The following is an 18,404-nucleotide window of genomic DNA, read 5'->3' as shown; positions in this document are numbered from 1 at the left end:
TTACAAAAGCCGGTTGCGGTTTTTCTGCAAAACGCCGTATTGTGCTGCAGAGCAAAAATCCGGATGTGTGAAAGTAGTCTAAGCTCTCCACACCCTTTTGGAGGAAATCGAAACTTATGCTTTACAGGAGGTGGAGTTCTATCCTCGAGGAGCTATATGTGAAAGAGGTCGTACCCTACATTCCCATTTCTACACCTTCGGATATGGCGTCCGCTTCTATGAAAGAAGAGTTGACCTGTTCCGTCTGTCTGAACATCTATACCGATCCTGTAAGTCTGAAATGTGGACACAGCTTCTGCTGGGAGTGTATCGAGAATGTGCGTAAAGCACAACTTGGATCTTCAAGTCTTACATGTCCTGAATGCAGAGAGGAGGTTCAGGAATTACCATCGCTGCAGAAGAATGTGAGTCTGAGTAACATATCCAAGCATTTCCTCTCCGCTCAGCAGGAACGAAAGACAGCGGACATCTTTTGCACTTACTGCATTCATTCCAGTGTAGCAGCTGTTAAGTCATGCCTCCTGTGCGAAGCTTCATTGTGTGAGGACCACCTTAAGGTACACAGCAAGTCAGCGGACCACATCCTGATAGAACCCATCACATCAACGGTGAACCGAAAGTGCTCCACCCATGAGAAAGTGCTCATGTATTATTGTACTAAGGATGCCACCTGTTTGTTTCTCTTGTGGCCTGGCTGGAGAACACAAGGGACACCAAATTGAATCCCTGACAGAAGCCTCCAAAAAGAAGAAGGAAAGCCTGAAGCAACATCTTGGACACTTGACCTCAAAGAGACAGGAGATGAAGAGAAGTTTGGAGACGTTGAAAGACCTAAAAACAGATATGTCTGAAAAAGCAGCTTGCTTAAAGGATAAAATCACCACTGTGTTCAGAGATGTCAGAAGGCAGTTAGATTTAATAGAGAAGAAAGTAGTTTGTGAGATTTCCAGTCAAGAGGAACGAGCGTCACTCTCAGTCTCTGACTTGATTGGTCAGCTGGAGATTAAGAAGGACGAGTTGTCCAGAGATACATCATCTTGAGGAGCTGTGCCGTATGACTGATCCACTATCTCTTTTACAAGCAGGATCTTCAAGTTCGTCCACAGGAGAGATAAGTGACAAGAGCGAGAAAATGGACATCCTACAGGCTATAAAAGGTTTTGATGAAGGTCTGATCGCGGCCACCTTGTACAAGGGCTTAGCGGAAATTGTGACCAGTATAAAGAGGAGATCCTATATCCCGGTGGACCCGCACATTTTCCTGGATGTTGAGACAGCAGCAAACTCTTTAGATGTTTCTGTAGACTTAAGATTTGCATCTTGTGTAGTTCAGAACAATCTCCCGAGACACCAACAAGATTTCAGTCACCTCAAGTTTTATGTACTAAAGGTTTTTCTACAGGGCAACATTATTGGGAAGTAGAAACAGGAAAAACTGGAACCTATAGGTTAGGAGTGGCTTACGCCACTATAGAGAGACAAGGCCAAACATCTTTCATTGGAAATAACAAGAATTCCTGGAGTTTCCGTAGGTTTAAGAATAAGTATTCCATTCATTATGACAATAGAAGTGTAATTGTGTCGCCCTGGGCAAGCCAGGGGACACGGGTAACAACACCACCACACCCCACACTCCAGGTAGGAACACCTCAGTCAAAACACAAACCCTTGTTGCCTTCCTCCAGAGGTTGATGATGCACACCAGGGGGTGGGCCAGGCGGTTGGCTCCGCCCACCAAGGAGCTCACAACTCTGGAGGCGGGAAGTAACCAGGCAGTTAGAGTCCAGTGAGGGACATGAAAGAGTGAACAGCAGAAAGCTCAGGGAGGAGCAGGAGTGAGGAGTGAAGCCCAGGCAGGGCAAGTGTGAGGAGAGCAGTAAAAGTAAAGAGCAGAGTGAAAGTGACAGAGAAGCCTGAAGGTCCGTGACTGTGTGTCCGGACGGAACCAGCAAGGTTGGCAACGACAGTGAAGGTCTGAAGTGGGACTGTCTGGAGGTTACTGAAAGGACCCCGTTGGCTGTGTGCCCGGTGGTCTGGAGCGGATACAAAGGACAGTCAGCACCAGGACAGGGGCTTTTCGGACCCCAGCAGGGCTAGGAGTCGTCGGATCTGCTAAATCCGTTAGTGAAGGGGACGTAGATTCTCCCAGCAATAAAGTCCCGATTGACGGCAACAGCCCGACCAGTACCGAGGAGACGCCGCCACCGCCAAGGCACCAGTTTCCTCAGGGCCAGCGCCTGCGGGCAAAGTGTAGAGCTCCTCCGGCCCAGATTGCAGTCGGGGAGCGGGTAACCGGAGGGAATCCACCGATACCATCAGACAACATAGGTGCAAGGAAGAGAACCGTCACCGTCACTTACCGGGAGTGCAGGTGCAGCCGTCTGTGGGACCGTCCTACCAGCCGTTTGTTTACCGTACAAACTGTGTCCGTGTCAGGCTGAGTGAGTACCATAGTGCCGCAAGGCACAGCGCTGCCCCCGCGTCCCTGTGCCCTCCAGGCCCTACACTCCACATCTCATCACCGGGCCCCGGGATCACCAACCCCTACCCACGGAGGGGCAATACAACACCCGGCTGCTCCCATCACCATCCCCGGGATCCCCATCTGAAGCAGCGGTGGTGCAGTCACCACAACCGTGGGTGGCGTCACGAACTATAACCCCAACAAACAACCCCCTTTCACTCACGGGCGAGGAGTGTCGCTCGAGACACCCCGGGATCCGGCCCGCAGCTCGAGCCACCAGGAGCAACTGCCGGACCCGAGCAGAAGGGGTGAGCGCGGTGTGCTGACACCCTCCTCCCCGCCCGCGACATAATGATAACTCACATACCCTCCAGTCAGACAATAGCCATATATCTGGATTATGAGGCTGGACACTTGTCTTTTTATGACTTGAGTGACCCCATTATACACATACACACAGTAAAAACAACCTTCACCAAGCCAGTGTATCCTGCCTTTCTCATTTGTGAGGACTGCTGGCTAAGAATTCTCAATTAAGAGAAAGAAAAATATATCGTAGATGCACCCCAAATTTAGAGAAAAAAAAAAAGGTAAAAATAAAAATGGGGTCCGTCTTATAGTCCGGTGTTGTCTTACCAGAGGGGGGCATCAGTGGTGGTGAAGCAGGGGGTCACAGGAGGCAGAGGTCGTGCTGGCAGGTGCGACGGGTCAGTGGCAGCAGGCACGGAGGTGGCAGGCGCGGCGGCGTCCGTGACGGGCGAGTGGTGCAGCAGGCCGGTGCAGTGAGTGTCCCAGTGTCCGCGGTCCTGGTTCAAATTAGTGATGTGTCGGTCGTGAATGATCCGACGCAAAGATCCGGCTCCATGCTGTGACTGACAGGAGCCGGATCCTCAGTGAGAAACTAAACTTTCCAAATGGCTCTTTTCGCCACGGAAACCCCGCCCACCCGCTGCTAACTCCTGCCCACTCAATCTAATTGGTCCCTTGTAAGTGGGCGGGATTTAGCCACGGGTGGGCAGGGTTTCAGCAGCGTTACTATAATTTTAAATAGGTGTTCACTTGCGGTGAACACATTTAATGGGGAGCCAAGAACGATTCGAATGAGCCAGCTCTTTTTGGTGAGCGGAGACATGGGAACCGGACCACCAAAAAGAGACTGCCCATCACTAGTTCAAATGATGGCGCCTGGAGCGGCAGATGCGCAGATGGAGCCATCATCCAAGTGCTCCATCTGCGCACGCGCCCGCTCCCAGCGCCATCATTTGAAACTGGAACCGCGGACACACTGGGAAACCTCAGACCTGCCGCACAGCCACCTGCACGCACAGAGTGGCAGCCAGCAGGCCGCCCGCCCAGAGAGGCAGCTGGCACCGACAGGCACCTGGCTGCCGCCCACACAGAAGCCTCCCTGGTAAAGCTATATATATTTGGATTTTAAGACCCACCCCTCACTTTCCTCCCAAATTTTTGGGAGGAAAAGTGCGTCTTATAATCCAAAAAATAAGACAGACACACACAGACACACACAGACACACACAGACACACACAGACACACACAGACACACACAGACACACACAGACACACACAGACACACACAGACACACACAGACACACACAGACACACACAGACACACACAGACACACACAGACACACACAGACACACACAACTCTTCTACTGTGTATAGTGGAAGTCCTTGGGGAACGCACGCATTCCTCTGACTGGAAAAATACTCCAGTTCCCCATTGACTTCCATTATACTTTGTAGAAGAGTCGAGCCTGTCCGACCATCCAGCTGGTCTGCTCATTATGAGTACCGAGGACCCGAGCACTAGAGCTTGCTCATCACTGGATACAACCATAATCCAATAGTTTACTTTCGCTTAGGCTAAGTTCACATTTCCGCTAAAATCTATCAGTCACAATCCGCTGCTCTTGTAAACAGCGGAATCCGTTTAGCGGATTCCGCTGCTCCCATAGACTTGTATGAGCAGTGGATTGTGACTGATGATGCTGCGTTGCACCCTCCGCCCGACTGATCAGTCGTGGAACGACTGACCGCCGGGCGGGGGGAACGCAGCATGTAACGTTTTTTGAGCAGCGAGATCCGTCGGATTTCGCTGCGCATGCTCTCTGGCTCCCTGCACACGTCACCAGCTTTGGTTGGTTACCCGATATTTACCCTGGTTACGGTGCAAGGAGCCAGCGCTAAGCGGTGTAGGCCCGTAACCAAGGTAAATATCGGGTAACCAAGGTAAACATCGGGTGCTTTGCTGTTATACCCGATATTTAGGCTGGTTACGTGTGCAGGGAGGCCGACACTTCCCCGCTCGGCCCCACCCCCTCCCGCACTCCGCACATGTATGTACACACACACACACACACACACACACACACACGTCCCCAGCCATGCAGACAAGCACTGCCACTGACACCCTCGTCTGGCCCCGCCCCCTGCTCTGCTCCGCCCCCTCCCGCACTTTGCATGTGCACACACACACACATACATACATACATACATACATACATGCACATACACTCACTCACTCACACATACACTCACCTGTCCCCAGCCATGCAGACCGCAGCACTTCCACTGACATCCTCAGCGCCTGGCCCCGCCCCCCGCTCGGCTCTGCCCCCGAACTCCGCCCCCCGCACACAACGGAATCCGACAAAGAATTCTGTTCTTTGTCATCCGTTGTACAGCGTTGAACAGCGCATCAGTCACATGCGTCAAGGGACGCATGTGACTGATACAAATCAACGGAAATGTGAACTTAGCCTTATACTCCACAAGCAAATTATCCTTCACCTACATTTAGTACTGGCCACATGCTGTGGATCTGTGATAAAGTACAAGTCTGAGTAAAGCACTTAAAGGGAATCTGTCATCAGGTTTTTGCCACCTAATCTGAGAGCAGTATAACATGAGGGCAGATTTCCTTACTACAGCAATGTGTCACTTATGGGCTGCTTAGTGTAGTTTTGATAAAATCACTGATTAATCAGCAGTAGATCATAACAGGACTACTAGGAGTGCAGTCAGGTAGTCCAGCTCTGTATAACTGCTAGATCTGCAGCAGAGAAAACATTGATTTTATCAAAATGACAGCAAACCGCTCAATAAGAGATACATCCTTGGAATCACGGTCTCTGGCTCTACATTATGCTGCTCTCAGATGAGGTAGCAAAAACCTGGCGATTTCCCGTTTTTGTTTTTTCTCCCCTTCTTTCATGAGCCATAACTTTATTTTCCAATCAATATAGCCATGAGGACTTTTTTTTATTTTGAGGGAAGAGTTATAATTTTGAATGACATGATTCATTCTGCCCAAGATTGTACCAGAAAACAAGCAAAAAATATTCCAAGTGCTGTGAAATCGCAAACAAAAACAAACCCCTGCAATTGCACAATTTGCTATGTACTGTATTTTTAAAAACTCACCAGGCATTCGGATTTCCCAGTTCAGTACGAGTTGGTAGATACCAAACACATACACACGTGCATACACACATCTAAGAATTGCGCTTTTGTCGCCATTTTCCATTATTCCATTATTATTTTTTTAGGATCTGAGGCTCAGAGACTGCTTATTTTTTGCGTTTTGAGCTGGTATTTTTAATTGTACAATTTTTGGATAGATGCTATGTTTTGATTGTCTGTTATTGCATTTTAATGTCATGTTGTGGCGACCAAAACAATTAAAAGAAAAAAAAAAAAAATCTAATTTTGGCGTTTAAATTTTTTTATCCTCGGTACACAGTGTACCGATCAAATTAATTGATTTTGATAGATTGGGCATTTCTGAACGCGACGATACGAGAGACCGTATTTAAGGGTCATACAGGTACATCATCGGTCGTGAAAGGAACATTGTGATGTCCATTGTTCAACACCAAGTCAATCCTTAGCAGGACCAGCGTTCGCTGCAATAACGGATACTTGTCTTTTTGGGGATGTCTCTACTAGTTTTGCATATCAGAGACTGAAATGTTTGTTAATTCTTTGTACACTAGCTTTAAAGGGGTGGTTCACCCATATTTTTTATTGTCTAGAATGATCGATATTATATTGAGAAACAATGTTTCTCTCAAATACCTTGTGGTGTCAATAGTGCCTGTGAGAGGCGCTATTGCAGACCGCTGTTCCCGCTCCAGTGACGTCACCGTTAAGTGCCGCACACGTCACATCCGTGCAGCCGGCTACATTCTGAGCCCATCTGCTCCCTGCTCCTCCTCCCTCCTAGCACGTCTCTTGCTTGCAGCATTCTGCGAGGGGGGAGGGGGAGCAGGAGACGCGCCGTGCTAGGAGGGAGGGGGGGGGCAGCAGGAGACGCGCCGTGCTAGGAGGGAGGGGGGGCAGCAGGAGACGCGCCGTGCTAGGAGGGAGGGGGGGCAGCAGGAGATGCGCCGTGCTAGGAGGGAGGGGGGGGGCAGCAGGAGACGCGCCGTGCTAGGAGGGAGGGGGGGCAGCAGGAGATGCGCCGTGCTAGGAGGGAGGGGGGGGGCAGCAGGAGACGCGCCGTGCTGTGCTAGGAGGGAGGGGGGCAGCAGGAGACGCGCCGTGCTGTGCTAGGAGGGAGGGGGGCAGCAGGAGACGCGCCGTGCTGTGCTAGGAGGGAGGGGGGCAGCAGGAGACGCGCCGTGCTGTGCTAGGAGGGAGGAGAGAGGGGGGAGCAGGAGACGAGCCGTGCTAGGGGGAAGGAGGAGGGGGGGAGCAAATGGGCTGTGACAGCAGTGAAACACCGCTCACAGCTCAGAGTCTGGAAGACTGTAGCCGGCCGCACGGATGTGACGTGGCAGCATTGAACGGGTACGTCACTGGACGGGGAGCAGCGGTCTGCAATAGCGCCTCTCACAGGCACTATTGACAACACAAGGTATTTGAGAGAAACATTGTTTCTCAATATAATATCGATCTAGACAATAAAAAATATGAGTGAACCACCCCTTTAACTCCATGAGATTGGATGAGACGTCTGACCAATTTTCAAGTCTGATCACAGATTCTCACTGGGATTTCAGTGTGGACTGTGACTGGGCCATTCACACAAATGAATACGCTTTGATCCAAACCATTTATTGTAGCACTGGCAGGAAGTTTAGGGTTGAAGTTGTGCTGGAAGGTGAACCTATATCCCAGTCTCAAGTATTTTGCTGCCTCTAAACAGGTTTTCCCCACCAGGATTTCCCTGTATTTAGCTCTGTACATCTTCACAAACAACTCTGAACGGCTTCCCTGCCCCTGCTGAAGAAAAGCCTCCCCACAGCACGATTCTGCCACTACCATGTGCAATAGTAGGGACGAGGTTTTTAGAGTGACATGCAGGGTTAGTTTTCTGCCGCACATAGTGTTCTACATTGGTCTCATCTGAACAGACCACCTGCTTCTTCCACAAATATATATTATCACAATTTTCAGATTAAAAGGGATCAAGTGACCAGGATTTTTGTATATAACCTAAAGCCAGTGCTATACTGGCACTATCAGGCTGATTCTATACATACCTGTAGTGGTCAACTCGGATGTTTAAGTTTTGAAATTCAAGTAAGTAAAGTTTATAAAAATCAGCAGCTACTTGAGTGACAGCAGCTGAGGATCAGATAATAGCTGGGGGGAGGGTATGCATAGTCATCCCCTTCCCCTGTTATGCTAATTCTAATTATACCATCGATTTACTTTTTCACTAGCAGGACCTGTGTGAAGTCATACCCATGTGACCAGAAGGGGCACCCTACAGAGAAGCAGCTGGCTCCTCTCAGTGGCAGACCACGTGACCGCCATGGGACCCGTGAGCTGGTCCCCCTTCATATGAAGGGTTATGTGGGACCCATTATACTATATGGAAGGCAGTGTGGGGCCATTACAGTATTTGGAGAGCTATATACGAGGGGGGACAAAGATAAAAGCATGGGATGGGAAAGTTATATGCTGAGAGAAAGAGCATCTTTCCCTCGGCACTCAGCTTTCCCTTGCTCTGATATCATGGGAAAGCTGTGTGCTGAGGGAAAGCTGTATGGCAGAGCGTGAGGAAGGTGCGTGCTAAGGACAAGCTGGATATCAGAACATAGGAAATCTGGGTGCTGATAGAAAGATGGATTTCAGATCATGGGAAACATTAGTGCTGAGGGAAAGAGCCCTGTGTCAGCGACTGTCCTGTACCCAGAGTGTCGGCATCATTATTCCGTACCCAGAGTGTCTGTGCATGGTTGGGGGGTGCCTAGATCCAAACTGTGCATCGGGGCCCATCAAACGCTAGTCACACCACAGCTTTAGAGTACTAAAGAAAACAATGTTTCCCGCAATAGTGCCGCATAATGGTGTGTCACCAGTATAGAATAATACTGCAGTTGTGAATGGAGTTTCAAAACCTAAAAATGAAGGTCAAACTCAAGATTAAGACCTTCTGTTGAACGAGTTTTCAGTTTATGAAATCGAGAAACACTTGTGATCTGAATTTGTTAATGAGATTACCTCCTTGTCTGGGCAATGATATTTGTTTAAGTATCTGAAAACGTAATGGCGTTAAAATGATGGGGTAACTCCATCATTTTACATCTAATGGTATACTTGTGTGTATTCGATCACGTATTCGTTGGGTGGTTTCACCCACATACATGAGGCCACAAGGACACTTAGCGTATACGACAAATGACGAATCACATGTATAGAAATTCCTTGATGTAGTAAATTTTGCCAGTATGTGGATGCGTGACCTGGTCACCCTTCAGAATATTGGAGCACCGGCTGCGACCCAAATGTGGGAAAAGGGTCATGTCTCGATGTATTGTTAACTTATTCCTGTATTTTGCATGCTGATCTGATGAACCAGTATCATCTATGATTTTGACTTCAATGTGGCTATATTTGCTTTTTCCTATGCATTTCTTTTTATGTGAACTAAACAATCTTGTGCAATTATTTGCAGTTTTTCCATTGTCCCTTTGTATCATTTAATCTTAAAAGGGAACCTGTCAGGTCCAATATGCACACAGAACCAGGAGCAGTTTTGGGTGCATATTGCTAATCCCTGCCTAACTGTGCCTGTGTACACTAGCATACATAAAGGGATCTCTAGAAAAAGGATTTCTAAAGATCTTTAATGAGCGCGGGGACTAGTCCCCTGGGCGTTAGTTCCCCTGGCTAGTCGGCTCCATTAGCATGTAATTTATGCCCTAGTATGCCAATATGCTAATGAACGCGCAGTGTCAGGATAATCTCAATCCCCTCTGTCGCCATCGCGTCCGACAGGGGATTTCGGCTCAGTGCGCATGACCCCGGAGTTTGGGTCATGTGCACTATGAAGCTGGGTGTACACATCCTGGCTTCAAACTGAAGTAGTGCACATGACCCAAACTCCGGGGTCATGCACACTGAGCCGAAATCCAGCGAACGCGATGGTAGCGGAGAGGTGAGTGAGATAATCCTGTGACGCTGCGTTTTCAGTAGCATGTTGGTACTCCCCTGTGGGCTTGCTAACATGCTAATGCAGCCGACTGGCAAGGGGAACTAAAGCCCCCTCGCTCATTAGCATACGGTAAAAGATCTTTAGAAATACTGGAAATACTTTTCTAAAGATCCCTTTATCTATGCTAGTGTATACAGGGAGGGTTAGGCAGGGATTAGCAATATCCACCCACAACTGCTCGTGGTTCTGGGTGTATATTGGACCTGACAGGTTCACTAAGAATATTTGTCTGTCTTTTTTAGGCAGTGAACAAGGTCTATTCGCACACTTAACATTTGCGATCGGGTTACAACTGAAGGGACGGCGGGTGTGTGTGTGTGTATATATATATATATATATATATATATATACACACTTTCTTCCTCTTCTCCCTGGTCTGTCTGTGTACATTGCACTGCGGTTGGATGACATGTGAGTGCAGTGCGAGGTTTCACACGCGCCCATAGACTTGTATAGGGGCACGTGAGCCGAGATATTGCTGCTAAATGCAGCATGCTGCAATTCTTCTCATGCTGATAGGGTATGAGAAATCAATTGCAGATGGACACTGTCCCATAGTTTTGCACTGGCACGAATGCAGTCCAATGTTTTATCAGATTGCACTTGTCCATGCAAAATGCAAGAGGAACCGAGGCCTATCTCAAAGTAGAGTATGAGAACATTCGATGCCTTACAGCTAACTTTTTTTTTTATTATTATTACACAGCGGGTAAAATAGTCAAACACATCTATTTTCTAAATAAATATATATTTTTAAAAAGGTACTGTTGACTTGAATTTTTCACCAGATATCAGTAACAGCAAATCCAATCCACACAAGCAAAGAAATCAAAGCATAGATGTCCATACATCATACATTCAGTGGTGTAATTATAAGAAATGAGACAGGGAAAAAAAGTATTGAACACGCTAACTAAAATTTAATACTTCATAGAAGCGCCTTTGTTGGTGATGAAGCATCAAGAGTCCTCCTGTATTGAGAAACTAGTGGCATGCATTGCTCAAGTTTGACTTTGGGTCATTCTTAGGCTATGTCCGCACGTTGCGTCGGAGTACCTGCAGTTTATTCTGCACGTTTTTCTTCCCTTGGTTTTTGACCAAATGGCTTTTGACCATTTTTTAGCGCTAAAAACGCATGTGTTTTTACCTGCGTTTTCACCTGCGTTTCTGCAGATGCGTTTTTGAGATCAAGACACTGAGAAATAAAGTTGAATTAGTCAAAAAGAATGAAAAAAGAGAAAAAAAGTATAAAATTAAGTTTTAATAAAACTATATGGGAAATTATCAATTTTAATGTAATAATAGTGGTTATGCACATTTTAACAGAAAAATAGCTAAAGTTTATTATTTTTTTACATTTTAATTTTCGGTTATTGTGTGTGTGTAAAGGAACATTAGAACCCATTAATTTTTGGCCAGAAAAGCATGCGTTTTTGGAGCCAAAAACGCAGTTGAAAAGCAGGTAAAAAGCATGAAAAACGCAGGAATTGTGATTTTGGTTGCTTTTTGCCATTTCTCATTGACTCCAATGTTAAGGAAACGCTGCAGAAATGGCAAAAACAACTGACATGCTGCTTCTTTTTCAGCATGGTTTTTGACCACAAATATGCAAATTAAACGCTGCAGAAAAAAAAAGCAAAGTGCAGACAGGATGCTTTTCCCATAGACTTTGCTGGAAATCCAAATCGCATGCGTTTTTGCACAAAAACGCTGCTGCCAAAAACGCTGCAGAAACGCGGTAAAAAACGCAACGTGCGAACATAGCCTTACACACAACCACACTTCAAATCCTGAAGGTCTCATTAGCTCCTTCAATGAACTCTAAGCATTAATTCCTTCCATACATTTTCTATTGGATTCAGGTCTGGTGACTGATGGACCATTCTAGCAGCTTTAATTTTTGTCTCTCTGAACCCAATTGAGAGTTTCCTTGGCTTTGTGTTTGGGATCATTGTCTTGCTGAAAGGTCCACGCTCGTTTTATCTTCATCATCCTGGTAGATGGTACATTTTTCCATTCATCCCCTCTTCATTTATGTGAAGTTTGCCCATGCCGTATGCTGGAAAACAGCCCCACACCATGATGTTCCCAACTCCAAACTTCACAGTTAGCATGGTGTTTGGGGGGTGGGGGGGGGGGGAAATAGTGATATGCACGGCCTTTTGGCCTTCAAGCATGGCGTTTATTATGGAGTTACATTTTGGTCTCATCTGACCAGACTATATTCTCAGTATTTCAATGGCTTGTTTAAATCTTGTTGTGTTTTTTTGTTTTGTTTTTTTTTTTAATTACGAAATCAGATAACTTTTTAAAAGTACAGTTATATCAAACATAAACCAACCTACCTCCCCCCCTATCCTACCCCCTTGTCGATATATACAAAAACTATGCTAAGGGTCATGGAGGATAAGTGCATTACTTATCGTTTTCTTTGAAACAATTGTACCTGCCGATTCCAGGTCTTTCTGTAGCTATCCACATCCTTGGCTCTTTAACAACTATTCTGATATTTCTTTTCACTGCTGTCTGAATTCTTGTGGAAAGCACCTGGTCGTGGATCATTTATGGTGAAACCATGTTCTTTCCACTTCCGGATTATGGCCTCCAACCGTGCTCACTGGAGTCTTCAGTAGTTTAGAAATTCTTCTGTCGCCAATGCCATCAGTTTGTTTTGCAACAATAAGATTGAGAAGGTCTTGAGACAGCTCACTGGTTTTACCCATCATGAGAGGTTTCTTGTGTGACATCTTGGTAATGAGACCTTTTTATAGACCACCAATTGAGCCAGCTGATATTTTTCACTAAGTGGCAGGATTGCTTTCTAATTTACTAGAAGATTTAAACTGGTGTCAATTTTCCATGGGTTTTTACATCTTTCTTCATGTGTTCAATACTTTCCTGGTGTAATTTTTTATAATTATACTTAAATTTATGGACATCTATGGTTTTATTTCTTTGTCTGTGTGGATTGGATAAGGTTGTTAGAGACATTTGGCGAGAAAGTTGTCAATAGCACCTTTTAGAGATATGAAAAAGAAAAAACCCAAACAATAAAACACTGGCGCTCCTTCTAAAATGGTATAGCTGCTGGTAGAAAGACCAGTTATGTGTGCTAACCTGTCAAGGATTACATAAATAGAAATATAGAACATGTACCGAGTTGAAAGTGTAGAAATAGTAACAAGATATAATTAAAAATCAAATGAAAATAAAGACTGTCAATTAAATAGCAAAATATTACATAAATGTCAGCAGGCAAAATGCTATAAGATATTACAAAGCACAGTTCTTCATAGAACACCTGATTAATGAGCAAACTAGAATAGGTTACTGTGCTACCGTAAGACCAAATGTGCAATTCATGTAATTTTACAGGCTAAAAGAACTGATTAAAGCAAAATTACACACACACACACTGTAAAATATATATAATGTGTAAAATATATATAATGTGTAAAATATATATAATGTGTAAAATATATATAATATATATTACATACATACAATATATTTGGTTTTTAATTATATTTTGGTACTATTTCTACACTTTAAAGCACGGTAGATGACCTTTAGAAATCTATTTACGGTACTTTAGAAGATTGGTACAGGCAAAGGAGTCTCCTGCAGAAAGGCAGGGAAATAATGAATAATCATTTTTATTTGAAATTCATAAAAACTATTCACAAGTAAACCGCTAGACCTCAGCAGGACTTATGTAATTTGGTTATATGCATGTTCATGTGTGTAGAACTTAACCATGATCAAAAAGAGACTGTCACCAGGTTTTTGCCACCTGATCTAATAGCAGCATGATGAAGGAAAGAGACCCCGATTCCAGCAATGTGTCACTTACTAGGCTGTGTAGTGGTGCTTTTTGAAATCAATGCAGCAGGAGATCAGAGGACTACTTGGCATGTTGCTAGGTAGTCCAGCAGATGCATGAGCTCGTTATTACCCTGCTCTACACTCATAACTGCTATATCTGCAGCAGAAAACAAATAGATTGATTTTTTATTTGATTTTATAAAAATGACCGCAAATAGCTCAGTAAGTGACATCACTGGAACCAGGATCTCTCTGTCTATATTATGCTGCTCTCAGATGGGGAGCAGACACCTGGTGATAGCCTTAAAGAGACTATGTGCGCACTAGAAAAGTGATTTTTCTCAAGAAAATTTCTTGAGAAACTTCTGGGAGTTGAAGATTACCGCACCTGCTGTAAAAAAAAAAAACCAAAAAACCGCACCAAATCCACAGGAAAAACACATGCGTTTTTGCCGTGGATTTGCCGCAGGTTGGTCCCTGCGGGTTTTTTATGCTGTAACTGCAATAAATAATATAAATAATAGATAGATAATGGATAGAGTGAAAGATTATTAGATAGATGAGAAAGACCTATATAATATACCACCTCCCTGCATATTCTAAGCTGGCACTGTCTCAGTAAGTGAAGAACAGAAGGTTCCCCATTGTCTGGGAGAGCAGTGCAGTGACCTGAGCTCACATCAATAGCCCAGGTCACTGCAGGGGATGACGAGCGCTGCTGTCAGGAGGATAGATGAGATCATTACCTGCTGTGATGATCTCCTGCAGTCCTGCCATCAGTGCTGTCACTGACTTCTATGCCCGCCGCGTTGTCAGCAGTATCGCGAGAGCCCGTGATGTCACCGCTAGTGACAGTCTCGGGCTGCGGGCATAGACAGCAGTGACGTCAGGAGGGAGGAGATCGTCACAGCAGGGAATGATCTCATCTCCTGACAGCAGCGCCCATCATCCCCGCGGCTGCACGCACTGCTGTGTGTCAGTGTCTGCCTGCGCTGCAGGGTGACAAGCTGCTGATACTGCGGGCAGACACTGACACACTGCAGGGCAGGCAGCTGCGGGGCCAGAGCAGGACACAGACTGCACGGGCACCTGGAGGTCACACGGAAGTGCTTCTGTGCGGCGTCCAGGGAGGAGTGTGACGTCTGTGTTTACTCTGCTCCGCTTCCTCTTCCTGGCATAATGACATCACTCCCTGCAAAACCGCAGGCAGCGATGAACATTACCGCAGGTAAATCGCGGCTATACCGGGGGTATACCCCCAGTATTTCGTGATTACATCCCGGTATTTCACTCCATTCACTGTAATGTAAATCACAAAATACCGGGGGTATACCGCAGCTACCTGCGGAAAAGTAGTGACATGCACATTTTCTCAATAAATTTTCTCAAGAAAATCTTCAAAGAATTTTCTTGGGGGGGGAAAACAAAAAAAAAAAAAAACAAAAAAAAACACCGCAGTGTGCGCACAGCTATTTTTTTTCCCATAGGTTTTGCTGGAAAATGTCTGCAGAAAGATTTAAAAGATTTCTCAAGAAATTTCCGCAGAAAAACCGCAGGTAAAACGGCCTAGTGCGCCCATAGCCTAAGGCTAAACGCCAAATTGCATAGGTCCAGCTGAGGTCTACTGGTTTACCTGGGTATAGTATATGGAATCCAATGCAGGAATCCAGTGGGTCTCTGTGCCGCAATGCATTTCAGCTGAATGTGCTTCCTTGGACACACAGTCAGCTGAAATAGACGCTGGTAGGCCTCCCTCCAGCACAGACCTGATCGCTCTGCGCCTGTTACATCCCTGGCTGCCAGTAAAGATGGGAGGGAGGGAAAAAAAAAAAAAAAAAAAAATTCTATTATATGACATGATGTATACCGTTACCGGAGTCCCCGCACTGTCCTGTCTCCTCCAACCGGAGAGCACGCCAGCACACACCTTACCGGTCGCTCAGTGGTAGCTCCTTTGTCCCTGGTTCGTGCCACCGACTCCCAGCACTGAATAGGTGCGCATGCCCTAAAAAGGGGCCAGCGTGCCTTGACCTGGAGATGTCTCAGCTTATGGCTGAGAAGCACTGGGTATAGTGCGATAGCGCCAACATATTCCGCAGCGCTTTACAGTTCATGAGGATCATATACAAACAAGTAACAGTTCTAGAAAATACAATATTTAAAAGGGGGGGGGGGGGAAAAAAAAAAAAGAAAGACAACCCTGCTCATGAGAGCTTACAATCTACAATGAGATGGGATGGGGTGTCAAAGTGCAAAGTACAAGTGCTTACTTACAATGACAATCCAACCATCTTAAGAAAATGGGGGGAGGGGGGCTTATAAAGACTGTCCGTAGCCGTACCCATGACCCTGGGGCCAGCTGTGGCGGTACAGTGTTTAACCGAGCAGCACCTGGTAGCCATCGGCAGGCAAACCCAACCCCACCATCAGGCTCTGGTGAGTATCCAATCTGCGACTAGTCACCCCTCAGGTGAAAGGGAGGGGGGGGGGGGGGGGGGGGGGGGGGGGGGGAAATGGGGCTAGGTGAGTAGTTTTTAATTTCAGCCCTCAGCACTTGTAGGAGGCACCATACTGTGTTGTGTGGACTTGGGTGGGGAAAATCATACTCTGTGTGTGCCATAAGAGGGGTTTTGCAGTATGTGAGAAAATTAAGGGGCATAATTACTGTGCAACATGTTTCTCTCCCTGTCTTTAAGGCCCCCTTCACACGCACGTGTCTCCGGTACGTGTTAGGTCCGTTCCTGCACGTACTCCAATGTGAATCAATGTATGGAGTTACACGTGCGTTATTCTATACGGTGCACGTGTCCGTGTGCATGATACGTTTGTTTGTCCGTAAAACATGGAGGCATGTCAGTTTTCCTCACGGAACACGCACCCATTTAACTCAATGGTCCGTGAGCACACGTACGTGACACGGATGCATCTCCGTATGGTCCGTTTTGTGCTTATTTGAAGCGATGTCACTCAATCTTTTTTTCTGTGTATGTCAGTCAATCTCTCTCAGTCTGTCTCTCCCCCCCCTCTCATACTCACCATTCCCCGATCACGGGCGCGCCACTGCACAGCTGCTTAAAAAAAAGCTCCGGCGGCTTTTACTATTTTGAAAATGCCGGCCGCCCATTATTCAATCTCGTATTCACTGCTTTCCCCGCCCACCGGCGCCTATGATTGGTTGCAGTGAGACACGCCCACACGCTGAGTGACAGTTGTCTCACTGCAATTAATCACAGCCGCCAGTGGGCATGTCAATATCGAGCAGTTAAGAAAAAAAAAAAAAAAAAACAAAACACCCACGACGTTTGGTTCCTCACAATTTGTATACCAGCCAGGGTAAAGCCATACGGCTGAAGGCTGGTATTCTCAGGATGGGGAGCTCCACATTATGGGGAGCCCCCCAGCCTAACAATATCAGCCAGCAGCCGCCCAGAATTTTCGCATCCATTAGATGCGACAGTTCCGGGACTGTACCCGACTCATCCCGAATTGCCCTGGTGCGGTGGCAATCGGGGTAATAAAAGGAGTTAATGGCAGCAGCCCATAGCTGCCACTAAGTCCAAGATTAATCATGGCAGGCGTCTCCCTGAGACACCTTCCATGATTAACCTGTAAGTTAAAGTAAATAAACACAGTCAAAAAATCCTTTATTTGAAACAAAAAAAAAAACAAAAAAAAAAAAAAACACACACCCTTGTTCACCACTTTATTAAGCCCCAAAAACCCCTCCATGTCCGGTGTAATCCACAGAGGTCCTGCGACGCTCTCAGCACAGCTACGTGAAGCTGACAAGAGCTGCAGTAGAACACCGCCGCTCCTGCCAGCACCACACAGCAACTGAAGTGAGTCGCACGATCAGCTATGACGTCAGTCAGGTTACTCGCGGCCACCACTGGATCCTCCAACTGTGACAGCAAGTCGCCCGAGTAACTGAAGTGAGCTGCGCGATCAGCAATGAAGTCACAGGCGAGTTGCGGTCTCGGACTCCAGCTGGCCGTGGGTAGCCTGAGTGACAGCAGTGCTAAATCGGGCTGCTCACTTCAGTCACTCAGGGGATTAGCGGTCACCGGTGAGTCCTTCACGGGTGGCCGCTAATCAGTATGCGACACAGACAGAGCCGTAGTATGACAATAAAGTCAGGTGAAGTTCACCAGAGTTCATTCTCATCACGCGCCGCTGTCTGTCTGCTGTCAGCGGGCATGTAGCAACGTCATTGTGCATCACATGGAACATTTCACACGGACATTACACGTACGTATCACGCACACACGGCTAGCATACACCACCACACGGATGTCACACGTACCGGAGAAACGGACATAAAATACAGTTCACCGACGCAAAAAACGGAACGTAAGACACGCACGTGTTTTTCACATGCGTGTGAATGGGGCCTAAGGCTGTGCCCCCACCATCAGGCTTCCTGGTGTTCTGGATGCAGGATGCTTGCTCTCTTGTCCTGTGCGGGAGAACACGCTGTACGTGCCCATGATCAAGATTACTGGCCACGTGTTTTCGCTGTGTTCTCCTGCCTAGAACACTCATCTCCACAAGAATAAGTTAACATGCTGTGGCTCGGAAACCAGCACTGCAGGTCGGTTTACAAAGCACTAAAAAGAAGCATACTAGGCATGGGAATTCTATAC

The 18,404-nt window shown here is 46.6% G+C and overlaps 1 protein-coding gene across 1 annotated transcript; it reads left to right on the top strand.

Moving 5' to 3' along the window:
• Nucleotides 1–201: 201 nt before the first annotated feature.
• LOC142312823 (E3 ubiquitin/ISG15 ligase TRIM25-like) lies at nt 202–3,001 on the top strand. Its single transcript, XM_075351809.1, is given in 5 exon segments — nt 202–673; nt 675–1,022; nt 1,024–1,337; nt 1,340–1,573; nt 2,814–3,001. Coding segments are annotated over 5 exon segments (1,554 nt in total). The 5' UTR covers nt 202–203.
• The last annotated feature ends 15,403 nt before the right edge of the window (nt 3,002–18,404 follow it).

This window comes from Anomaloglossus baeobatrachus, chromosome 5, assembly GCF_048569485.1.
Source record: "Anomaloglossus baeobatrachus isolate aAnoBae1 chromosome 5, aAnoBae1.hap1, whole genome shotgun sequence".
Classification (NCBI taxonomy): domain Eukaryota; kingdom Metazoa; phylum Chordata; class Amphibia; order Anura; family Aromobatidae; genus Anomaloglossus; species Anomaloglossus baeobatrachus.
This window is presented reverse-complemented; position numbering and strand designations above follow the sequence as displayed.